The sequence below is a fragment of the Mastacembelus armatus genome, chromosome 16 (genome assembly GCF_900324485.2).
Source record: "Mastacembelus armatus chromosome 16, fMasArm1.2, whole genome shotgun sequence".
NCBI classification, from domain to species: domain Eukaryota; kingdom Metazoa; phylum Chordata; class Actinopteri; order Synbranchiformes; family Mastacembelidae; genus Mastacembelus; species Mastacembelus armatus.
The window spans coordinates 5,123,629-5,149,715 of NC_046648.1; the positions used below are offsets into that span (position 1 = coordinate 5,123,629).

General features: G+C 42.6%; 1 protein-coding gene across 6 annotated transcripts; it reads left to right on the top strand.

The window, feature by feature from the left end:
- The first annotated feature begins 3,226 nt into the window (after positions 1-3,226).
- On the top strand, positions 3,227-21,760 carry LOC113122568 (protein SOGA3-like). Of its 6 annotated transcripts, XM_026294004.1 has the most exons (11): positions 3,487-3,750; positions 3,985-4,209; positions 4,322-4,480; positions 4,933-5,004; positions 5,282-5,601; positions 5,748-5,907; positions 6,303-6,369; positions 6,566-7,112; positions 7,261-7,390; positions 7,523-7,831; positions 10,540-10,591. In XM_026294004.1, the coding sequence occupies exons 1-10, from the start codon at positions 3,610-3,612 to the stop codon at positions 7,631-7,633; spliced, it is 1,932 nt and encodes a 643-aa protein (XP_026149789.1). In that variant the 5' UTR covers positions 3,487-3,609; the 3' UTR covers positions 7,634-7,831; positions 10,540-10,591. The 6 variants fall into 6 exon arrangements, with proteins under 6 accessions (XP_026149788.1, XP_026149789.1, XP_026149787.1 ...); XM_026294003.1 differs by lacking the exon at positions 7,523-7,831 and having other exon boundaries at positions 3,227-3,750; positions 7,261-7,443; positions 10,540-10,556; XM_026294001.1 differs by lacking the exons at positions 3,487-3,750; positions 3,985-4,209; positions 4,322-4,480; ... (5 more) ...; positions 7,261-7,390; positions 7,523-7,831 and adding exons at positions 9,244-10,157; positions 14,491-14,793; positions 16,558-17,112; ... (2 more) ...; positions 20,325-20,359; positions 20,442-20,583 and having other exon boundaries at positions 10,540-10,707.
- The last annotated feature ends 4,327 nt before the right edge of the window (positions 21,761-26,087 follow it).

A 26,087-nucleotide genomic window follows, 5' to 3' on the forward strand; every position in this document is an offset into this window, starting at 1 on the left:
CTTTAGCAAGTCAACATTTCCCTTGAGTGGATGCAATGGTCAACCTGGGCCAGGGATACTGTAGAAATAAGTGTAAAATGATTCAGTCAATTTATATGTTTCTCATCCAAAGTCATTTATACTTCAATAGATTTTTAAAAATATGCCACCTATTAAACAAATTCAGTTAGTGAGGATTTAACATTTCAGCCGAACATCAACTTCTTTTGTTTTACTTCAGACAAAGCAGAATTAGGAATATTATCTGGCAAATGGAAGTCTCTGTGTTGCAGACATGTCACTTTAATGCAAGCAAATGATTGATTAGTCCTGGGACAGAAGAATAGGGTCGGTGGGGGAAGTGGTGTGTGAGAGTGTCTGTGTGTCTGTGTGTGAGTGTGAGTGTGAGTCTATGTGTGTGTGTCTGTGTGTCTATGTGTCTGTGAGTGTGAGTGTGTGTGAGAGAGAGAGAGAGAGCGAGAGAGAATGTGAAAGGGAGTGCAAAACCCCAAACATCTGTTATCCTATTCAGACAAAATGGATCATCATTCGTGTCCAGAGCTGCCTGGTTGGCCCTGCGACTCCTTATCTGGCAATTAATGTGATTACAATAGAGAGCAGTGTTTCTTCTGAACGGATGAAGATATAGTGTTGTAAGAGGCTGTACTGACAGGAGCAAATAGATTGTACAGAGGTAGGAGGCTAAGAACTGTGGTTACTAAAGCCTTGACAGAAGCAAAAATCCATGCCATAAAACTTTCAGAGCAGAGCAAATCCTAGCTTTCAGCCCCAGTCAATCCCTGGCACCTCCTGCAACCTGCTTGTTATTTTACTCACATGGGAATGATGCATACAACCCTAGTTCATCTCATTTTGGGTTTATCTGCAACTTCAGATGTGCATGTGCTTTATCTTTTTAGCTATCAGAGAGCCATAGGCAAGGGGCCAACACTTAAAAACGCCATTAGACTGGTCAGGTGGGTCTGGACCACTGCAGTATAATTCAATGAAAGTAAAAATGCCTTGAGTTTATGAGTGTCCTTGGAAAGTCCAGTCGGCTTATAAAAAGAATAATTCAGCAACTCTTTCCTTTGGAAGCACACACATGACCCTGATTTTAAACCAAATTCTCTCTAATATCATTTTTTCATTTCCCAACAACATATTCAAGCAAATTCTGGGAGAAATAAGTTGGCATGCAGAACTTAAAATTAAATTTCTTTTTTATAACAAGACGCCCTCGAGTGCTGTAAGGCCTATTCTCCCATCTCCAAACAGAAAATAGTTGGATAAATGATTCCTGGGCTTTTGTGGAAAGATTCTGTGCTCCAGCCTCAGTTTGAGGTTTTAAAAGAGAAGAAAGATGAAATTGTATAGGAAGAGGGTGGTGGCTGTGAAACAAGAGTATCTAAAAGTTACAAATGAATGACTCGCCTCTGATCCATCAATAAAAGCCAAATAATTGTCTAAATGTAAGAAAATAAATAATGTATTTTAACATCTTAACGTGCTTAACGTAATTTGTCAGATATTCGAATGTCTTCTTATGCACACTGAGACAAAAACAATTAGGAAAATAACAGTGGGTTCATGCATTATCAATAAAATGAAAAGGTGACAATAGGTTAGTGTATGAGATATAAAAAGCAGTCCAGCAAAAATAAATTACATTTATAAGGTCCATCATGCACTTTGGGGGAAAACTGATCAGACACATTATCTGTGGTGGTCAATCCAAGTCCAAATACTAAAGGTCAATTCATATGATTGGGCTAAATTCAGTGCGAGTTGAAGTGGCTGCATCTAGTCACTGCTGAGAGAGAGCAGAGCAGAGTCTGTATCCTTTCCTCCTCCAATGAGAGCAGCCTGCTGCCTGCTGCTTCATTTCCGTGCACTCCCGGCCCTCCCAGCGATGAGGTAATGTCATGAATATTGAAAGAGGTTGCTTTGGTGGTCGGGAGGCGCTCGAGTCAGCATCCCTTTTGCCTCCCCCATCACCACTACCCTTCAGCGTCCGACAAAACACCCTGAAAAGGTAAGATTCACGGAGCTTCACTATTTCCATGAGATAATCCCTTTTCTTTGAGCACACAGACGTGTTTTAGAGGAGTATGACAAGTAGCCTACAACCTGTATGAAGGGCAAATGTCTGACTGTCCACATCATGTTCTGTAGGTTGGGCTGATTTACTGTTGCTGCTTCCAGTTGGTCAGTTCTGGAGAAAATGAAGCCACACAGAGCTTCGCTTTTTTTCTCTAAGACTAAATGAATCAGCACCGACACAGAGCCAGTGTGAGTGAGGCTGTCCGAGAGCCAGTCGCTTCTTGGGGGTTTTAAAAACGAGACAAAAGGGGGAAAATGCGTAAAGAGTGCCAACTTTGCAATTGGAAAAGGAAAGGGTGATACTTTTATAGCCCATTTTACTTCCATCAATTTGAGTAATGAGTCATCGGGCTTGTGGAGTATGAGGCGTAAAATGATGGCTGACAGGAAACGGCTCTCTCTGGATGTAGCTCATCCAGTATCCAGGTGTCGGATCAGCCTTTGTTTCTTCAGGGATCAGATCAGAGGCCACTGCTTTCTGTCAGCTGATCGAGCAGCGGTTTGACCGGATGGTTGCTGCTTCTGGTTCAGTAGCCAATGACACTGCCTTGTCTTTGCGCTCTGCCCCTCTCGTCCATTGCCCTTTGGGCAGTGCACATGAAGCAGATGTGGATTGTCTAATTGGCCGAGCTGCAGCTGATCTCACACGCACATCCCATCACACACGGCTGCATAGTCACTATTGGTCACGTAGCTACCTGTCTCTGAGCGATTTCCACAGACAGCAGCCTAATTAGCTGCTTCCTCTTCAGTAACCTGCTCACTCCTACTGTGCTTCGGTTAGTTGAACCAGGTTTGGTTAACCTGTAGAGGAAACAGTGTTTCAGCCTACAGCCTTATGATAATCCAACTGTTTTCCAACCACAGGGATTCTGCTGAAGGAGATAAATGTTGTCGAGGATGAGGTGAGTCTTTGACACCATGATGAACCCATCTTCTGCCGACTCGCCGCGGCAGCCAGACAATAGCAGCCGGAAGCAGCAGCGCTCGTCGTCTCCGTCCGGGCTGAAAGACGGTGGGTCTAAAGCTGCACAGAAGGGCAGCAACTCGTCAAAGCCCGTCCCTTTAAAGCAGGGAGGAGGGGGAGGGGGAGGGCGAAGCAGCCGGGGCCATTCGCCCGTTTCCACAGGAAAGGAGCGGCAGGCCGGCGGCGCTCCTGCCGTCAGAGGTGCGGCTGCTGTCCAAGCTGCTGGTGCTGAAAGCCCCACTCTGGGCAGGTCCGCGACGGCGGCGGACAGAGGCGGAGTCCAGACACCAGAAGACTCCCCGCGGCTTACTGCGGATGCCTCCTCTCCCTCCAGGGCAGATCCGACCCGCGTCGTCTCCGACCAGCCCTGCGCATCCAAATCCCCCAAACTGAAGAGCAAAAATCCGAGAGGAGGGGAGGCCGCCGCAGCGACGACTGCTAGCAAGAAGAGCTCTAAAGGCACAGTAGGCTGCGGACCCGGTTTTTGGAAGGAAGGATGCTTGCAGTCCGAGCTAATACAGTTTCACTTGAATAAGAGCTTAGGGAAGAAAGGGACAAAGATGCAGGCCAAATCAGCATCTCCCCCGGCCTCAGAGCCGGAGCTGTCCCCCGAGCCTGACTGTCCACAACCGGCTCCAGAACCAGTCCCGAGGCTGCAAGAAGAGATAGAGAGGCTGGAGGATGAAAACGATGATCTCAAGGTAACTTGGTAATATCTTACAAGTCTGGCAATTTAAATTTGCTTATGTCTGTAGGCTCGAATTTCTCATTTTCCGCATGCGCAATAGTCGCACCTGTTGTATTTGACTATAGGCTGCATAACGAGAAGGCTATTGCATATAGCGTCAGGCTTTGTTTTCAAAAAGATCAATTTTCCTTTGTGATTGGATTGAATTATTTTGTGAGGCATTTTCATTTTCCCCTTGTTTTGTTAGAATGAAATCGAAGAGATGCGAGCAGAGATGGATGAGATGCGGGACACATTCTATGAGGAGGACGCCTGCCAGCTGCAGGACATGCGCAGAGAGCTAGAGAGAGCCAACAAGAACTGTCGGATCCTCCAGTACCGACTGAAGAAGGCAGAAAGGAAAAGGCTCCGGTTTTCAGAAAGTGGGCAGGTGGATGGAGAGCTACTCAGGAGTCTGGAGCAAGACCTGAAGGTGAGCATGTGGAGGGATGAGTGTCATTCTATTGTTTTCTGTCCTACTCATGATTAATAACAACCTCTGTGTTTCCTTCTGTCACTGTCTTCTATGTTGGTCCCTCTCCCAGGTGGCCAAAGATGTGTCTGTCCGCTTGCACCATGAGCTGGAGAATGTGGAGGAGAAAAGGACAAAGACAGAGGAGGAGAATGAGAAGCTGAGGCAGCAGCTGATTGAAGTGGAGGTCACCAAGCAGGCCCTGCAAAATGAGCTAGAAAAAGCCAAAGAGGTGAGTGGCTGGGCATAGTGTGTGCATTGTTCCTTTCAGCTTTCTGTGCCTGTGTGCTTAAAATGCAATGGTACCATACTAATGGTTCGGTGGGGGATATTATGAAAGGGTAGTATCACTAGTACAAAGAATTAAATCCAATATGGGACAGTTCACTGCCCAGCTCTACTGCCCATAACAGATTTATTTCTGAGATACTCATCATATACAAACATGATAAAAGAGTTAACACAAGCACTGAATCTGTTTTACTTGAAGACTATAAAATCACATTCTGACAGCACCATGATTCGAATTTGAATATTTTACCTCACATGCTCTTGAGGGTATAATTTTAAGCAGTTCTGTTTTTCCATGACTGAGTCTTTACTGTTGCATAAATCGGTATGACATCACAGGCTTCAATAAAAAAACAGTGTGCTGAAAGTGACGCAACCACTGTTTTCCTGCAGCTCTCACTGAAAAGAAAAGGAAATAAGGATGGGCAGAAAGCAGAGAGAAAGACTCCTCAGACCCCAATCGAGGTGAGTCAGCATTTCCATTATTAGATTATAAAGTTATAAACTACAACAGAAAAATGTATTAAGTTCTTATCCATTTCATTTCCAAATAAAAACAACATGTAACATGAAGAGCCATAATTTATGAGTCAAAGTAACATCACTCAATAACTAGATTTTAAAGCATGTAACCAATTTACATGTTCTTCTATGTTGATTGTGCAAGTACATTTACTGCACAGAACAAACTAACTAACTAACCAATGGACAAATAAAGAACTCTTTTCTTTGCACAACATAGGAAGAAAATGAGGACCTAAAATGCCAGCTAGCCTTTATTAAGGAGGAGGCCATCTTGATGAGGAAAAAGATGGCAAAGATCGACAAGGAGAAGGACCGACTGGAGCAGGAGTTGCAGAAATACCGCTCCTTCTACGGAGACGTAGACAGCCCTCTGCCTAAAGGCGAGGCTGGAGGGCCTCCCACCACCCGCGAATCAGAGCTAAAGCTACGTTTACGCTTGGTAGAGGAGGAGGCAAACATCCTGGGGAGGAAGATTGTGGAGCTTGAGGTTGAAAACAGGGGCCTGAAAGCTGAGTTGGATGACATGAGAGAGGACAGGTACGTTGCATTTAATTCTTAGGATTTGACACATATTTTTTATGGAAAGGAAAAGCATTACATCCTCATACTAGAGCGCTGAAAAGAAATAAAAAATAAGGAGGAGATAAAGTAAATTTCAATGCTTCACTTTTCTCTTTTCCTAGTCTGGCGGCAGCAGGACTGGAAGCCTCCAGCAGTGGAGGTCAGCAGTGCAGAGAACAGGGGGAGGCCCTGTCAGAGCTGAGGCAGCAGCTTCAGCTGGTGGAAGATGAGGCAGAACTTCTGCGAAGGAATTTAGCAGATGTGGAAGAAGAGAACAAAAAGGTAGCCAGTTTGGACTGTGCTCAAAAAAGATCCACTGCATTTTTATTGCAAGATCAAAACACAAAACTACAAGTGACTGCACATACATTAACTGCCTCATAAAATGTAATTGTATAGAAATAGTCTGCTCTTACTGAGCTGCTGCCCATTTAGTTTCAATTCAATAAGACTGTAAGTATATTATGTTTTGTGATTTTATTGTGCAAGACAAAGCTGCTTATATTTCAGCGATGTACCTTTTCAAAGTGTCTCCTCCTTGTGCATCTGGTGCTATTGTTGGTGTCATCTCTCACTTTTAGGCCTTTTATAAAAGCTGTCTTTTAAATAAGTTTATATAAGTGTAATAAGTGTATGAACTAAACACACATGTGAATAACATTCAGTTTTATCTTTAGGTGACAAGTGAACTCAATAAACTGAAGTACAAGGCTGGATCACATGAAGCTGGATCAAGACATGGAGGTTTGTTTATTTTTCATTTTCAGTGTCATTCAGTAAGTCATTTTTTTAGGAAACAAAACAACTGCACTACAGAGCAAGTGATACCTCTTCTTATTCAACGTAAGACATCAAATGAAAAAATGTTTCATAAATCCTTCCCCAAAGTCTCATTTGCAGAGGCGTTCCACTTTTCAGTGTTTCATTGTTTCAAACCCAGGTGGAGCTGACCTTGCTAAAGTGGAGGCCCTCCAGGAGGAGCTGAAAGCGGCGCGTCTGCAGATCAACGAGCTGAGTGGAAAAGTTATGCAGCTCCAGTACGAGAACCGTGTCCTGCTCTCCAATATGCAGCGTTACGACCTGGCCTCCCACCTGGGCATTCGAGGCAGCCCGCGGGACAGCGACGCAGAGAGCGACGGAGGAAGGGATGATGACACTCCCTCAGCCTCAGCTTCCTCCCCTCGCCTCCTTCCACCCCATCGCAAGCGTGAGGGACCTATTGGAGGGGAGAGTGACTCAGATGAAGTGAGGAACATTCGCTGCCTTACCCCAACACGCTCCCTTTACTCCCCTGTAGACAGCCGTTTTTTATCCAGAAGCCTGAAGGACCGGCAACACATGATAGACATCCGCATCGAGGCGGAGAGGCTGGGCCGGACCATCGACAGGCTCATCACTGACACCAGCACTATCATCACTGAGGCTCGAGTATATGTCACCAATGGGGAGCTGTTTGCCAGGTTGGATGATGATGAGGAAGGTGGCAGGTAATAAAGATACAGTTACAGACAACACACCCTGGTCAGTTGTATTAAACTGCATTATTACTTCTCCTGGAAAATACTGTATTTATTTTTAGAATAACTCAAGCATGAATTCAGTGAGAGACCAAGATATACTTTCTTTGTTCCACAGGATCAGAGAGCATGAGCTGTTGTATCGGATCAATGCCCAGATGAAAACCTTCAGGAAGGAACTGCAGAGCTTCATAGACCGGCTGGATGTCCCTAAGCAGGAAGATAAACAGGCAGAGGAGCCACTGTCTGTGAGCTGATGCAAACACCTGAATGGAACAGTTCAATGGCTGTAATTTTTCCAGTATGCACTTTTTTATTCTGACTGCTTGTCATTTTTCTCTCCACTCTCTCTTCCCACCTAACTGCTAATCCATCAAAAGATGTTTCAGCCCATTATTTTACTGATCCTCATTCTTGTTCTGTTTTCCTCACTCTCTTATGCCACCATTTTTAAGTTGGTATTCCTCTTCACCCTGTTTTTTGTTCTGTAAAGCACATACTTAATATCATATTTTGTACGTTTTCATTTTTTCTTTTTTACTTATTCATTCATTTTGATTCTATTATTTTGAAAACATCTCATACGGTCACACAAGGTACGAGGCATTATCATTTTCCACATATGACCCCAAAAGCCACTCATCTACTCTGATGCTTTCGACATTTATTGGAGACAAAACACCTTGTGGGTGAGTATGTTATTGGGCTTGCTGCCTGTGAGTAATGTGAGTTTGCTTTTATTGGGTGCTTATCAGGACCGGGTGGGCATGTATTAACTATGCTTGATTGACATCTGTCACTTTCTTGCAAGTTTACACTTTTTCACTAACACAGGAAATGCTTTCTTTTTAGCTTATGTCCAGTATTTTTTCAGTGTAACCAGAGGATATTAAACTGGATCTGTAAAACCAAATCAGTAACAGGTCTATGAGCAATACATTGTAAATATTGAAGTTTGTGTTATAACTGGCAGCGCACATACAGACTATACACACACATAATCTCAGGAGCACAGTGACACTCGTACTCTCACAGTCTCACACTGAAGAAAAAACATTTGGCCTTATGTCTCCTGTGAGCTCTTCTTAGGCAATGGCTTATTCTGAGTCATGACCAAATGTCAGTGTAATCTGTAACAAACCATCCAGATGTCCCTGGGGACAATGATAGCAGCATTGGCATTTTACCCATGTTTGGATTTTGGTCATGTGACATTCAGAACTGTGTAAAAATGCTTTTGGGTGGCTCTGGAAAATCAAGCCAAAAATGTGCTGATGGTGGAGTTTAGCCAGCAGACCTGACCACCAGGAGGTGGGCGGGACCGGGCCGTTTCTTTCATCCCACCGGTGGGATGTTCTACGTCACATATTAGGGCCAGCTGTGCAAAGAGAGAGAGAAGAAGAAGAAGAAGGAGAGAAAGGGGGAGGAGAGGGGTAGAGTCTCGTTAATGAAAGCATCATTTCAGCTGTAGGCTGTCGTTTTTTAGCCACTGCATTCCAGTCCAGGCTTCATTTCAGCTACTTTGCTGGCCGAGATGTGGGCTCTCGTGGCTGTTTTTCTAAGGACACTCGGGGCATCATTCAGGAGCATATGAGAAGAATAGGTTCATAGATAAACGCTCAGCCGAAGGACACGTGCTCTGTAGTTTTGTTTATGCGCTTTTATATCAAGAGGAATCACAGCCTCCGTCGAGTTCCTCGTGATAGTCATCCCCCTGTCCTGCTAAGATAGCCGAGGAGAGGGCTGGGAGGATTCCTGATGCGGATTAGGGACGAGGGAAGGTAGGAGACCTAGCGTTGACACGGCCATGGTAACACAAGTCACTTTATCGCTTGTTTTGCAAGAGTTCCTGGTCTTTAGTGTAGCCAGTCAGAGCTGCTCCCAGGTGCCAGTAAGTCTGTTTTCTGTAACATGACTGAAGTTGTGCATCCAGCTGTTCACTACGACGCGGTGAACAAATGGGCTTGTTGCCATGGATACAGCGTCATTAGAGGTAAGGTGTTGATCCGTGATTGGTCTTGTGTTACCTGTTCAGACGCAGCTGGGTCATCTGGCTTTAGGGGAAAGTCCTCATGGTTACAGGGGTAAAAATACAGGCTCGCCCCCCTGCTCTTACATCAGTGCGCTCCGGGATATTTTTGGAAACTTCTCCTTCTCGTGTCGGGCTGGTTACTGGGTGTAGCCCACAGCGGCTGTGTGCAGGGGGCACACACACACACACACACAACACCGTGCGATGTGAGGAAGAGATCGATACCAGGAGCCGCAGAGAGGAGACCTTGAATGATCGAAAGAGGACACCTTGGGGACTTCAGCACCAGAATGTCTGCTTGACATTTTCTCTGTGGCAATATGAAGAGGACCAAATCCCCCGGTCCGGTTCCCTGTGCGTGCACAGTGGTGACTGCCGTCCTGAGTGCTGCCTGGTGGCCCACGGGGGATTTGGCCGGTTTTGGATAATTGGCACGTTCATTATGCCATTACTCAGTAACTGATGAACTGTTTTCAAGTGTTCAATGTGGGGATTGATACAAAGCACCGTAGTGGGCAGCTTTTAAGACAGTATCCGCTGAAGTTGTTTATTATGATTCATTTTAATGCGCTCGAAAAATGTGGAGTGCGTTTATGAACGGCTCGGGACTGAGCGGTGGGGGCGGTGCTGGCGTCCAGTCGCAGGGATGGGAGTTTGTGCCGTGCTCCAGGGTGGACAGGACAGATAGAGGCAGGAGCAAAAGCTTCAGCCCGCTGAGGAGGATCTCCTCCCCGCCCACCGTCTTCAGTCAGATCTACGAGACCCAGCTCGGCCCTTCACCGAGTGAAGGAGACGGTGGAGCACGGACACAGATTGAGATCCTCAGAGGACAAATGTGGCCAGGTCCCGAACCGCAGCAGCAGCAAACACAACACGCAAGGCTTAAAAAGAAATTTGAGGATTTGAAGAAGCGACACGAACAGGACAAGGAAGAATGGATGCGCGAGAAGGAGACATTGCTGAGAGAAGTGGCTGACATACAAGTATTTACTACCCCTGTGTTAAATATAGTTTGTGTGAGCCTGTAGTGCGTCTGTAAAATGACCAAAGCATACACTTGTTTTCTCTACAAACCTTCTAACCATGTTTTATTTGAGACATTGTAGTTTGTCGGGACTACAGAAGTCCACACTGATTTTTGGGGCTTTGGGTTATTCAAGGATGAGCCCGGGATGTTCACTGGTGCTTTAAATTTAGAGTGTGACCATGGTGTTATACATCAGTTTAAAGTATGCATTGCTCTTTAGTTCCTAAGTGACTGAGTTAGTTAGATTATTGGTGTTGAGCTGTGACTTCTATCTGGGCAGGCAGACCCATCTGGCATGTGTAGTTGACAAGTTTGCTGCCAACTGTGTTTCCATGCAGGGAGGGGAGAACAAGAGGATTTTGCTGGACCTGAAGACAGTTTTGGAGGAAGTGCAGGTGGAGGTGAGGAGAGAGGAGGAGAGGAGGAGTGAGCTCCAGCTGCAGTACACCAGAGACAGATGTGCCTGGGAGCTGGAGAAGGCTGAACTCAAATGCAGGATTGCACAGGTAGTGATCCAGATATATGGGTGGGATCTGGGGTCTGGGATTATTTTCAAATCATCTGCTAAAAAAATGTAGGGTTGTATAGATTTAATTTGACTGGACTACATGGCTCTCAGGTGCATTAACGGTGTTTTTAATTTGTTTTATTTGAGTGTTTTATTTAAATGAATATTCATATTGTGTACATTCTTTTTGTGTATTTTCTCTTGTCTGTTCATGTCTGGCCTCCAGTGTGGTGTAAATTGAGCTTGCCTCATCTGCCCCCCCACATGGCATGGTGATAAGTCACCCTGGCATCCATCCAACTCAAGCCTCAGCTTAGACACAAGATTTACAATGAACAGGCAAACTTAGTTATTCCTGCTCAGCCAACTTTCTCTGAGCAGTTGAACGGCTACTGTCAAGTCTTTATTGAAATGGAGAGAAACAGCTTACAGTTATATTTGCATGCCAGTCCCATGCTATGTCTGGCATTGCATGGATCATTTAAAAGGAGTGCGGCTTTGGGGATTTAGCATTTTTCTTCTTTTTATATCAAAAGATGGATTTATTTGGGTGACCTAAATTCAAAGACTAAACATTAGCACACTAGTCCTTTTATCTGGCAGTTGAACCCAACATGATTCCTATCACACACTTAAAACCTACTGGTCACGCACTCGACCCTCACACACAGCTCTCCTTTTGTTCATTCCCTGAAGCTCAATTTTCTGACTGAAGTAATGAAGCAAAGAAATTCCTTAATGTGGTGCTGGAAATTAACATGGTGGAGCAATGATACTGAAGAGCAGTTGGACAAGTTGACTGATGACATGATGACACAGGAATGCAACATAGTAACATGGCTCTACTAAATCACAGATGACATACACAAACTGTGGATGGCTTTACTGCCATAATATTATTCCCTGTGTGTGAGTAGATGGCACAGTGCTACTGTTCAGCACTTCTCTTTGTTCTCTCGGCTCTGTGCCTTCTCACAGTGTGGTTGACAGAAAGCCCTATAAAAACAGAGACATTTACTGTTCTGCTGTGGAAGTGGGGCAGTGGGAGAAGGGCCTAATTTTGAGCAAGACACTGTGTGACTATGATGCCACACACATACACACTGATGCTTATGCCAGGATGCTGATGTGCATGTGAGGCAGTTGTATTTCTCCGTCACTTCTGAGAGCTTTACCAATTTCTTGATGTCCTCTGTATATTTAAGTGCTGACTTAAGTCTCCGTGTGTGTGTGTGAATTTCAGATTAATTCAGACACTCAGGTACAGTACTTGTCTGTACTGGCTGCACAAACAAACCTGGGGAAATGTGACTTGGAGTGGAGCTACACTGGATGGGGTTAGGAGTTGTACTTGTTAGGGGTGGGAGCTCCATTGTCTTAGTACCACATCCTCCCACAGTTTATACTTTTGGGTGCATGTTTACCAAGCGCTATTCTTAAGAGTGTTCGTAAGGTTCAAAAAGTCAAGCTTTCTGAAAACATTTTCAGCAAATCACTGACTAATTTACAGACTCCCAAGTAGTGTGACCACTGACATCATTCCTTTTGTAATCCATGTAATTCATGTAGTTTGTCTTTTAATGCTACTTTTTGACACTGTACAATATATTGCATTTTGATAATCAGGCAAAATTGATAAAAATGCAAGCAAATCAACAATAGGAAGTCAGTAGAGCAAAGGGGTTGCAATTACATGATAATTCAAAGTGAAATGTGAAAAACTGGTGATATTTAAAGACCAGGATGTCAGAACTGAGGTCATTTTAAGTTCACTGAAAGAACCTTTGTGCATTATTGTGGGGATACAGTTTAGCCATACAGTTAAGCCATATCATTTAAATTCTTTAGCTTAGCTCATATTGTATGTCACATATTTGCAGTACCAGAGTGTGAGTCAGTTTTGTGCATGATTGTTCTTTTTAAGACTTTAATTACATAACACTCTCCACAGTGGGTCATGGCTGTGAATCTAACTGCTGTTTTCACATTTTGGGTACGTCTACCAGTAAATACCAAGGAAGCATCCAAGGTCCCAGGCAGAGGTTGGATATTTCTAGGCATATTTTCTGCCTGTCACTAATTTATGAAAGCTGTTGGCAGCTAGGAGACATCTCACTCTGCCTCAGCAGCTTACTCGCCCTCCTCCTTTTACCTCATTTCCCCACCTCCCCTAGGAATGTGACATTGTAGGCTGGGTGTCTGCTATTTATAGTGGGTCACCGTGGTGACACAGTTACCTTTATATACTGTACCCAGTGCCATATGGTAACACAGGGTGGTCAAGAGTAACTGTGTAAGTGTGTTTTCCCCGAGCTGGCCATGATGCTGTAAACCTGTGCCCCTATTTACATGTTCAGTTCCTCCAGAATTTCTCTTGAGAAGATGGTTTGCCTTTGCTATCTCAATCACTTACAAACAGCTTTCAGCTCTTTTGTTTTGTCTCCAAGAATCTTGTTTTGCACTTTCACTATTTGTTTACACTTGGATGTTTAAATAGACTGTAGGCAGCACCATCACCATCCATCTGTAATTGTGGAGAAGCTTGAGAAGAGCCACAGGCAGACAAAAAGAGCTGCTTGTTTTTCTACAGCATAATTTCTTGACCCCCAGGCCACAGGCAGAAATAGCACCGTGATCGAGGTTTATAGGAAGGCTTTGGTCAATGTCTGCGACTGAACACTGAAATAACATACTAGCACATTCTCCTTCTTTCTAGCACGCACACGCACGCACGCACACACACACACACACACACACTGAGACACAGACATTTATGCACATGCACAGGCGTTGTCTTGGGCTCTTTCCATATCCAAAGCCAAACCTTTTTCCCTTTTTTGTTAGCAACAAAATGCACATATTTACTACAGATCAATGTACTTAAACCAGACGTTATTGTTGGTTAGTTATATTAGGATATGTGGGATATCACAGAATTTTCTTGCTAGAGGAGATTTATCACATTTCACCTTTACCTTATCTAGAGATTTCCCAGACTTAGATCTTTGGTGTTAAACTTAACTTTTTAAAGTTATTTTTGACATTGAACTCTGGAATCGGACTACAGTCTAAATCAGGGTATGGTTATCCAATATGTGTTCCATTCTCAAATTTCTTATTCTAATATTTTGGCTGTAACACAGTGAAATTCCACAGTGAAATTCCACAGGGATATGCCCAGGATATTTCATTTGAAAAGGGTGTTGAGTAGGTGTTAAAAAATGTCAAGTTGAGTCCAATAATGCCAGTGTTGAAAGGTATCAGGAATTTGGCTTTTTGTGCTGAGAGATCCTCTTTGTATGAAGCTCTTGCTGTAAAAACATGAACCAGAGTACCATTTGACTTAAGCCACTTGCATCCTTTGCAAACATATTTTGCTGTGCCTAAATCTATCATATCCTGCAATGTGTCCTGTGTTAGTGACGTACGATAGAAAAGAGACCTGACCTCTGACCCCATTATGTTGTATGTGAGTTTGTACAGGATATTTTCATCTTTCATTCTTGTCTCCTTTCTCTCTTTTCCCTTCTCTGAACCTACTCACACTCCCCATGGTGCATTATTCCCCTACTTCCTCCACCTTCGCTTCCTGCCACTCCTTCATTCTCTTAATTCCACTTTAAACTATTTCTCTAACTCGTGCCTTTCTTGTCTTGTCATCTGGCTCACATCCTCTTTCTCCAACTGCAATCTATCCTTTATCATCATCGCTGTTTTCTGCGCTGTCTCTCCCACTCTTTTTCTTCCCGTCTCCCTGCTCCTTTTTCTCTCCTCCTCTCAGTTGGAGGCTAGAGAGGGTTCTGGGTTGGTCAGCGGAAGGGTGCAACCAGCAGCACGTCCTGATCCTGTGGTGTCACAGAGATCTCCAGAACAGCACGGTGAGAACTCAACTGTCCGCCGGGAACAAGAAGAACAGCGGAGGCTCCTGGCAGACACACACTCGACCACCATGGACCTGCGCTGTCGCCTGGAGCACAATGAGAGGGACTGGTTAAGGGAGAAAGCCGAGCTGCTGGAGAGATTTGATGTGGAGAGGAGGGAGTGGGAGAGCCAGTTGAAAGATATGCAGAAGAAAATAGAAGAGGTAAGGTTCACTGACTGTGCATCTGAATGAGAATATATCTGCATTTTGCCAAGGCCTAATCATTTGTGATTAACTTTCAATTCTAGTTTTATTTAGGTAGAGAAATACATAACCTACTGAATTTAAAGAAAACCATCAAAAGTATATAATAGCAGGCTTCCCCATATTTTTTCGGGTCCTGCGTTACATCCTGGTTACCATCAACACTGTCAAAACAATGTCTATGTTCAGTCAGTTGTAGAATATTTGGAAAGGAACGAGAAGAAGGAGGAGGGCAAGTGTTCTGCTAAGTCTTTAATCTCCATGCACAGAGACAGTCAGCGATTGAGACAGACAATGACCTGGGGTGGTGTAGACAGGGAAGCTGGCATGCAACAGAAATAGTTTTATGACTCAAAATACCAAAACAGAAAAGCTCATTCACTGACAGTAAAAATTGCTATTTTTACACTTATTAAAGAAAGGTTCACATCTTCATGGAAGCCTTGATCTGCTGATGTGTAGAAATATGCCAGATTGTCTCAGAGCTCACTAAATATTCTGTCTGGTTTAGTTTTGAGAATGGACTTTCACTATAGCAGGAGTAAGAATTCTTCTAGGGTAATATGATAAATACTTAGAAACAATCAGACAATTAAGGTTTTATTGAGGTTAAAACAAAATAATTTGCCACTACATGACAATGAATCTACTTTTTATATATTACTATGATAAGGTTTTGGATTGATATAGAAAATTTCCACCATTTTTTGACATTTATTTAGACAAAATAAATAAGCAGATTTATTTATGAAATGAATGGAATGAAATGTCAGTTTCATGCTCACTGGGGGAAGTAATTCAGGATAAATTAATGTGCCTAAGACAGAGAGATAAATCTAAAGAAAGAGACAGTTTAGTAACAAAGCCCCAAGTCAACCAGCAGATAAAATCTGGTATGCCAAAAAGAGCAGATTAGTGTTGCAAGCCATACACAATTAGTCAGTTTGAAGGCACTGAAACCATTTGCTATGAAAAGCACATGTGGCTCTCATTTGTCCTTCCAAGACCAGAAAATGAGAGAGAGAGAAACAGCAGAGAAATAGAGCAGGCTAAAAGGCAGAAGTCTGATCTAGCCATTGCGTGATGGGAAGGGAGCCCGGTCAACATGAAATAGGGACTATTTTGAGATTCCATGGTAGGAGGCCAGAGGTTATCCAGTTTTATTTGAAAGAATTCTTTGAATGTTGATCTAATCCACTCTAAATATGTTCAAACAATTTGTTACTAAGCTCTCTGATTTCTCACCATCCCACATTAGTTTCCCAATATGCAGGAGATGTAACATAGTGTTTTAATTTTACAAAAAGCATTTACATTCCTTATGCTGTTAGACCCTTTTCATGCTTAACTGTTATATTTCATAGAGAATAGAGTTGTTGTAAATTGCAAACAGTTATTTACAGTGAATTGTAAACAGTACAGTCATAGTATATGTTGTTATGCCCATTTACAGTATGTGTACCTTTGTGATCTAACAGATAATATATCATTGGATAAATTTAATAAGAGGTGTGTTTTTTTTTTTGTTTGTTTTTTTTTTATATGCTGCTTTTTCCTGATAGAATTGTTGGATTATTTAATGTAGTAGGCTATTACTTTTGCTTTATTAATCCAAAATTTAATCTAAGGGCACATTTCAAAAAACATGTTTGCTTCATTCAACATAAGACACGCAAATAATGAAATAAAATTCTTATCCATATTTCCTTCTCTTTGTTGTAGTTATACTGTGAAGTCAGAGCCAAGCGAGAGGGAAATGGACTGGACAGTGGAAAACAGGTTGACGATGATGTTGTGCACAGGCTCAGCATACGTTCCACCAGCACAGGCTCCAGTCTGCTCAGTGACAATTCCCGCTCTGAGGTGCTCAGCAGCAGCAGTCAGTCAGAATCAAACAGACACCCACGTTTACCTGGCTTTGGTTGCAGCAGAAACATGAGTGGTGGTGGTGGCAGAGAACGTCGTCTGCCTGCTTGTTTCCAGGCAGACAGCCTCTGTGAATTTAATGTTGGTGGTCATTTCACTCAGAATGACCATTCACAACCTGAGCTGGTGGACGAATTGAGATCCAGAGGCACTTGGCAGCAAGCTGCAGTCACTGATAGTAAGGAAGCTGTGGATGCTGTTTTTCTTGGAGCTGCTGGGGGTGGAGCGCCACAGAGAACTGACTCTAATTGGAATGAAAACAGTGTCCACACTGGTCCACAAGCAGCTCATCTCTGGGCAGAGCAGAGTTATGGGAGCGACAAGAAGACGAACACTACTGCTCTCAATGCCGTAAGTGTATCACACTATCTTTCTATTTTGAAAATGCACTATATTAATATACACTAAACATTCCAGGGTCAGGTTTTTAGCGTTTGTTTTGTCATTGGTTCTTTGCTGTACTGTCAATTGCATGTTGTTTGATCATCAGTGTCAGGGTTAGGGTTACTCTCTCATTTATGCCTGTCTTTCTGTCATTCCTTGGGTTTCTTTGAATAAAGAACCTAATATTTCTTTTGTACCCTAGATATGTTGTGTTTTGCAGTACGCAGCAACCAACATGTCAGCTCCTGTCTCTCCCTCCCCTTCTCTTTGTGTCAGGCACTGAAGGAGATAGCCCGTGTAAGTGAGGAGCTTTGCAGCTACCAGGATGAGATCAGAAAGAAGAGTGGGGATAAGAGGTCAGTAATCCCCACATATGTTAACCTCCTGTCACAAACATGGAAATACCTAACTAGTCTTGATGGGCCTGTATAATAATTTCAGTGCAGCTTTTTTTAGTTATGTAAATTTGTGATAAATCATATTTTATAATGCTTCACTTTAAAACTAGACACAAATGGAGTTACATAAATTGACTGGAGTAAACACATTTTACTGTTTAATTCCATCAGACGGCTTCATGATGAAGCTCCTTGTGACCTCAGCCAGATCTATAACGACCTCCAGGCCTTGGAGAGGGAAAAGTGGATCAACTTGTCACCAGATAGACCCTGGCAGGCGACCAGGACTCAGAGTGAATCCTGGAGAACAAGTACTACCGATCCAGAAACACAGACAAGCCCTGGGATACTTTCTGATATTGAGACAGCAGCTCCACCCATCCCTCCCCGCACGTCTTCCTGGAATCTGAGCACCCCCAACCAGCCAGACACTGAACTCCACATCCCAGACTCTCCCATTATGACAGTAAGGAAGTGCCACAGCCCTTGTGTTTTAGTAGACAAAAAGTGCAGCAGCCCATCGATTGTCAGGAAGTTTGAGGCTATGCTACAAGAAAATGAAGGAAAGGTTTTGATAGATGGTGTGGTAGCATCATGCCCCGTACCTGTCAACTCTAACTGTAATGTAGGCTGCTGTCACAACCGCTGGTCCTGTGATACAAGCAAGTTCAGCAGCAGTAAGCTATCTGCATATGGAACAGTACAGAAAAGCTTCTCTGAAGTCAACACATTGAGTGCTGGGAAAGACTTGCACTCAGATTACAGCCCTGGTGTTAGAAAGCTAAAAACCCCTGAGCTACAAATGTCTCCGGTTAAAGAGTTTCCTGTAGATTTGCTCTCTTCTTCTCTGGAAGTACCACCTGCCAGCCCCAACCTCCTTGGCTCCAGAAGAAACATGACGCTTGAACAAAAAACCGCTGAGTTCAACAGAACTTTGTTTCAAGCTGAGATGGGTCGTGGTGTAGAGGAACAAGGCAGGTTTGCTGTAACAGGTGCCACCTCTGTAGATTACCAGCCAGTCCTTACAGCATCAGACAACGTTTTACCTACCAGGGAGACTACATTTCAGCCACATTGTACTGATGTCACCACTAGCGTGATGGGTATGCATCCTAATGTCACATCACTCTTTACTTTGGATTCCACAGTTCAGAACACTGAGGTCAAGCCAATGGGAAAGGAATGTGGTCCTGAAAGTCAAGGGATCAGAATAAAGCAAGAAATCCCTTTTGAACTTTTGCCTGAGCAGCCCCTGATTAGACTCAGGGAGGCCAGCACAGTGTCTTCTCAGAGTCCTGCACACTTATCTGAGGTCAAGCACAAAGTTCAAACAGCATCAAGTCCTCCCAGAAAAACACAGCACAGAGCAGTCACAGAGGCTCTCTCTTCTGAGCCCCTCTTGCCCACAAATACCCAACCAGGTCAGAGTCTAGAGGACTCCAGCTCTGAGAGTGAGAATCCAGATGGAGCAAAGCCTCAGCCAGCAAGAATGGGTGTCTCACTCCAACAGCTGTGTGCAGAGAACAAACAGAGACAGATGACACAGCCAGGGCATCAGACACAGCCAAAGCATGTGTCTGTTCCTCCTTCCCAGTCTGACTCCTCTAGACCTGGGCCTCGAATGATGAATGACCATCCCTGGAAGCCCCTCACTCTGGCTGCATATCCACGGCCTGAGGGATCCAGATCCAACTATGGGGCAGTGGAACGGATTCTGAAGAATTATGAAAGTGCAGCCCGGGCTCAGCAGAACCAGAGTCAACAGAATGAGCCAGTTTCAAGTCCTAATCCCGGTGTTAGGCAGGACGAGAACATCACAGAACTGGACATGTTGGACATGGACCCTCTGCCTTTACCTCCCACTCTGAGACACACACAGATGTCACACAACCTACAGTCACAGACCACACATGCACAGCTCAGCGGCCACGGTGCCATGGGTGTGAAAGGTATCCAGCTTCTAGTGCAGGTGGGTAGAGTCTGATATAAACAGTCTGTACTCACATTAGAAACATTATCTTTGAATAAGGCGTGTAAGTCTACCTTTTGTTTTGACTAAAGCATAATAGGAAAACTATTTTCAAGGCCAGTGACAATGGATCTGAATGAACTTGGACATTTCATTGTTTTAATCTGAAATACTAGGCAGTTGCCCTTGACTGGGGACAGCTCTGTCGTTTATTTCTGGTATGTGTAAAGAGACAGAAGCAGGCCAAAGCCTTCATTATACTCTGGGCATCTGGGCCATTGCATTGCTTGAAGGCTCCTAACAAAAGAAACTGGTGGTGTAGGGAATAAAGTTTAAACTTTACTGTAGGTCAGTCAACTTCTCTTTTATCTTTCAGTCTTTCAACGGGGCCTCATAGTGGAAGTGTTTTTCTGGCCTTTGTATTGTAATTACAGAAATATCTGCAAGAAGCCAGCTGACTAAATGCCCTTGGCAGACCACGGAAATACGAAAGTTCAAGTGATTACACTGCTTTAAAGTAATGCAAATTTTAAAGAACTCGTGGCTGCAATTATTAAGCTAATTTTATTTGACCTCACATAAAGAATGTAATTCGACATGGCACTTTAGTTTAGCCTCAACCTAGAACTGCTGTCCAAAATCAACTTTCCTGTTTCTAAAGTGCTGATAAGTGGCAGCAGAAAGCAAAATGTGTTTTTAGATGTGTTCCTCTTACCCAAAGAAATGGGCTCTACTTCTGTGATCTTTTCACATGAGCGTGCTGAATATATGTTATGTGTTCCTGTTTGAAATATGCCTGTTGTTTTCCATAGGGTCAAGAAGACTACAGATGGAACACGTGACAAATGTAAAGTATCTGTGTGCCTGAATTTGACTGCTAACAGAACAGCATGGTAATCAGAAATGTTAATTCATTTGTTTCTCCACAGGAGAACGAAGAGTCTTCTTTCTCCTCTTCCTCTGTCCAGAAGAACTTCTCAAGGCCTGCCCGTCCAGCCAATCGACGCCTCCCATCGCGATGGGCCAACCGCTCCCCCACTTGCTCCTCCTCCTCCTCTTCTTCGTCTCCCTCTACTACCCCCATCATGCCTCCGTCCTTCCCACTCCAAAAACACACTTCACCCTTTACTTACTCACATGGCTTTCACATCGAGACTGTCATCATTTGATCTTCGCGTCACTCCAGGAAGCAACCAGGAACCTTCAGTGATGACCTCTGAACTTGCCCTTTCTTTTCTATCCATTACTGTTGTACATAACAAGCCCTCTGTGCTTCCTACAGACTCAAAGGTGCTTTAGCTGTGAGTTCACCAACTCATCTTTAGAATGTATGTGGCATCTAGTGGCGCCTTACAAGTGAAGGATGCTGAAGCAGCTTCAATTATTCATCAGTATGTTCTAGTTAATCTACCATCCTGCATAGCCTCACACAACAGTAAAAACACCAGTTTCCAAGCAACAGTCACAACCAGTGTCTCATGCCAAGCATCTTAATGGATATCGTACGCTCAGGTCTGGATTCTAGCCTTGACTAGTGTAACCTTGCAGTTCTACCACCAACAGACCATTCACTGCTCCTTCTGTTAAATGTAAGGTATATACTCATAAATGTGATTCTAGCTCATATTCAAGTTATCTGCAAACCTTCAGCCAAATGAAATCAAAAACAATGTATTTAATACCTACTGTATTTGGGGTTTTGTGCACAAAATATGATGTTACATACACAATATGATGCATCTCGTTGGCTGCAGAAACAAAAACAGTGGAACAAAGCATCACTCTGTGTGCTGAATAAAGCAGTTAGTTTTCTGCCTTCCTGAATATTACCTACAGTACATACCTGGACTGTACCTTGCCTGTGACTAAAGCATTTTGCTTTATGCTTATGACCGGCTTTACATTTTTCATGATTAAGCAAAAACAAGACTTACTTGATATCACGATAGATTAAAATGTGACTTCATTTTTTTATAACTTTGTACCAAAGGCTGGTTTCTTTATATGCATTTTCCTGATTTGAAAATTAAGTACATTGTTTTTAATGCCATTTATGTTTGGTGTCCTGGTGTTTTCCAATCAGAATGTATGTTAAATCTCATACATGGGACCCTGCTTTTGTGATTAACATCAGATTTTCTACAACCACAATTCCAAAAGTGTTGTGCACACCGCTTCCTTGTTAGTCCCACTCACTTTTCTAGCCTTTTGTTGCTTCTGTACCAACTTTTGTGAAATTTGTTGCTGCCATCAATTTCAAAATGACCTAATTTGTTTCTTAAAATATTTTTCAGTTTAAACATTTAATAGGTTTTCTCTGTTCTATTGTGAATAAAATGTGGGTTTATGAGGTTTGCAAATTATTGCATTTAGTTTTATGTAGGTTTTACACAGTATCCCAACTTTTTTGGAATTGGGGTTGTAGTTTTACTAACTGTGGTCATGTCAGGACATTGCTCAGCTGAGTAGTGCAGTTTTATAAGTCAAAGTGGGAAACCATGATGAAAATGATGCCTTTGCTGTTCTTTTTGTGTAATAAACATAAGGACTTAACCATTTTTCTTGTCTTTTCATATCACACACTAAAGTATCCACTTCTGCATTATATGTGCAATATAGTAGATGTGTTTTGTTCATGCCGTGTTGCTGTGACAAATTGTTAAACTTCTAACAGCTGTAAAACACAGTTGTAAAACAGGCCTTCAAAATCAACATACATGGCAGCACAACATAAAACATTATAAAAGGAATATTAAGTAGCTCTGTGTCCACTTTTATAGTCCTATTTAACCTCAGTATTGCATTTTTTATTTTTAGTAAGGCATCAATAGAAACTAAACTGACCTTGTCACTGTGCTTTTGCCATGCCCCAGTGCAGGGATCTTCATTACGTAAGCCTGCAGAAAGAGTAATAATTTAATAAGCTGTAAGCATCAATCAAACACTGCATAGAAATATTTATGGGAGTGCATCAGGAGGAGGCCTGTTGGACTCAGAAAAGATGAAGCACCAGAACCAAACGACTGTCTGGCTGCTTTAATCTTGCATGGTGACACTGATCTCTTCCTCTGACTGATGACTGCAGAGCTATGTGACACATTGTGCACTATGAAAGTCTGGGGGCATGTTTTTTTTACGTTTACATACAACATAAGCATAAGTCTGTTAATCTGAGATTGTCTAATGAGGACCATTTAACTTGTCTACGACATGAAAATACGTGTATTCATATTATACTACACTCTCTGGTTAATTAGTACATTTTGTGACTCTTCTCACACAAATTTAAGTGCGTTCACTTATATAAACATACAAAGGGACACATGCCCACACACACAAGCAACTATACACAATCTTGGCCTTGGGAGAGAGGGACACCTAACCCCTCACTCGGAAACCCAGCACCCTGGGCTGACTGAAATAACAGGTGCAACAATGTTATGGTGCCAGAAATCCTACCCTGGTGCTGATATAAATATAAATATTGTCATAATCTGTGTTGGCTGTCTCATCCTACTTTCCCGTGTCAACACCGGGCAAGAGTGTATTCTCCCAGTACTGGCCTGTGCTCAAGTGTAGCGGTTTCCAGATGCTGAAATCATTATATAACCAGTACTAACTGTTTTGAATCCAGCATTGCTTAAAACACAAAACACTGGAAAAAAAATCTATGGAACAATCTGTTTTATCATGCAAGTACAAAGTGGTTGCAGTTATTTACATGATTGTGTAGACACAGCACTACTTGTAGCATTATTTTGACAATAGCTATTATTTTGTGTTCCTGGCCAAAACTGACTGACCTGTTCTTACTGTTTATAACTCATAATACATCATTACCACCTGTGTTGTGTAAGATGCTTTTTATTTACTTCATCTCTAAAAATTATAACAAGTTTTGCCCTTCTCTTTGGACATTGTACTTTTGTGAAATGAACATCTATGACTCAATTCAGAAAAAAATTATGACTTTGACTATCCGAAAAAACATATGCTATAAATTACAGACAATGTTGTGTTAAGACATTAATTCAAACCCCTCATTTTTATAAACTTGTCATTGTCCTGGGACAAGACACAGTAAACAGATAAATAATAAACAAATCCATATATTTTTGGATGGCTAGCTGGTCTGTCTCCTTCCAGTTCTCTTTAAAGGTCCTTCAAGTTTGAGATCTTCAGGACTATGGCTTCTATTTGCTCCATCAGGAACAGTTCAAAGCAAGATCTAGTTTCATCAGTCCAGGATATGGCATTCCTTGCTGACCTTGGGGTCATCCTGAGAGCATTCTCAGCTGGCAGTCTGTAATTTCCTCTCAAATTTAAGTGAACACCATTATTTGACTTTAAGGCTCAGGAAGATCTTCTTCCTCAGCATTTGAGTTTTCCACACCAGGTGTCTCATGGTCTTGGTTATATTGTGTGTTGTCATCTGTGTTCCTCATCCATGTCATGGTCAACAATCTGAGCCTTATGCAATACATTTGGTCATTGTGGTATGCCCTAAGGAAGCTATTATTACCAGAGCTCAGAGGAAGTTAGTGTTCATAAACGTTTATATTAATTGCAGTTATTTCCTATGGCTGGTTATCTCTGACAGTCACAACACATTCATATGATCTGTGTGGATGATATTATGAACCCCTATTTCAAATCAGATTAAAAAAACGACAGAGCATATTTCAGAGAGCATATTTATAATCAGTCAAATTTGACTGGAACACAGTAGGACGGGTAAGTAATGTAATTACAGCTTTCCTGTAAAACTGACCTTTGATTTTTTGATTCTGTCATTTAAAACAAATGACCTAATCAGACTGCGACTCCAAACCATTTCCACATTCACACAGATACACACATTGGCAATGTAAACTATTTAATCTGATGTAATTTCATCTGTCTAGACTAAAGCAGGTTCTCTTTGACTCCATCTTCCAGCCTTGACCACAATTGTCCCTCTTTATGTGTTGTCTAGGAATATAAATTATCAGTTGTGTCCTTTTGGTTGTTGACTGCTGTCAAGGCTACATTTTGGCTAGTGGCTTTCTGCGTCATCTTTATTATTTCTACAAATATAAATGAAAATTGTGCATTATGGTGCAAAAGTAAAAGCGCAGAATATTTTCTTTTATTAGAATAAGAGTCATATTAGATTACTCAGGGATATTTTAAAAAAGTTTTATCAATAAATTTTACTTTTGTATGTGGTTGAAGTTTCATAGGAATGATTTCAAATATGTGATAAATATTACATTAAATTTTTAGGGGTTTGTACATTTTGAGTTGCTACAGCAACAACAGTGGTTTGGAAAAAGTTCTTTGGGCCTCCAATGTCTACAACCAGTTCTACTGCCTTCCCCACACACCTCACGGGAAACCTCCAGGCACCAGAGAGCCTCTGGCACCTGCCAACCTGCTATTCTTCCTGCCTTGAAATAGAACCTTACTGGCACTTATCTGGTGTGTGTGTGTGTGTGTGTGTGTGCGTGCGTGCGTGCGTGCGTGCGTGCGTGCGTGCGTGCGTGCGTGCGTGCGTGTGTGTCTGTTTCCTCATCTTGGTGAGTTTTTTAGTGCCATGCTGACCGCAGTGCATTCTCTGACTTCCTGTGGAGCCCCCGGCAGCTGCATATTGATCAGTACACTGATGCATCACTTTACTGTCCACATACAGCACACACGCAACCACACACAGAAACATACATGCAAAGACATTCTGCGTGCATATAGACAAATGTGTGCAAAATGTGTGTCTCTGTCTCCCTCTCTGTGATTCCTATTAGTCACTTTCAGACAGGCTTCCATTATCAGAAGGAGTTTGCAGCTGCATCACTGATATCCGGATGTATCATAAAACAGCAGGGCTGACTGTAATCAAAACGACTGAAAGGACTGAGCAGAGGATGAATGAATGTGGATAGACACAGTCAAATTAAAGTGAGAAAGAGTTCATCACATGCCTAACACAAATAGACAATCCCACACATAGAGACTACTCATGCAAATTCCAGCAAGACACCATGTACTCCAGGTGCTGCACTTCACAGAATGATATTTAGGGACAGGTTTCAGACTGGCTGACCAAGCTGCCTGTTCTGTACAGAGCAAAGAGGAGAGTCAGCGTGTCTGGAATTCCTGCCTGGGAAGAGTAGTTCCACTGACCTTTTTGAATTCCTTCCCCACTTTTAAAATAGACTGCAGAGATGTGGACCTCAAAACAGGGTTGCAGTCTGGGATGCAGTGTACTGTATCCTTGTTGATAACCTTTTGAAATTCAGTCTTAAAGGAATTTGTTTCCACAAAGCCATTCATTTAAGGAAAAATACGTTTAATTAGTCATTATGTCTCAAATAGCTAATCAAAGTAAACAATTACACTTTGAACATATACAAGAAAATGATTTAGCATTAGTGATTCTTTTGATCCTTATTGATATATGGAGAATATGCCGTCAAAGTAGAGCTCAAACAGATCAATGATGGTTATTGGGATATACAGTATAGTAAATAAATACCACTTAGGTCTATGTGAAATTAGTTTTAAACAATTGGTTCAGCATATCTCTGGCATCTTCAGTA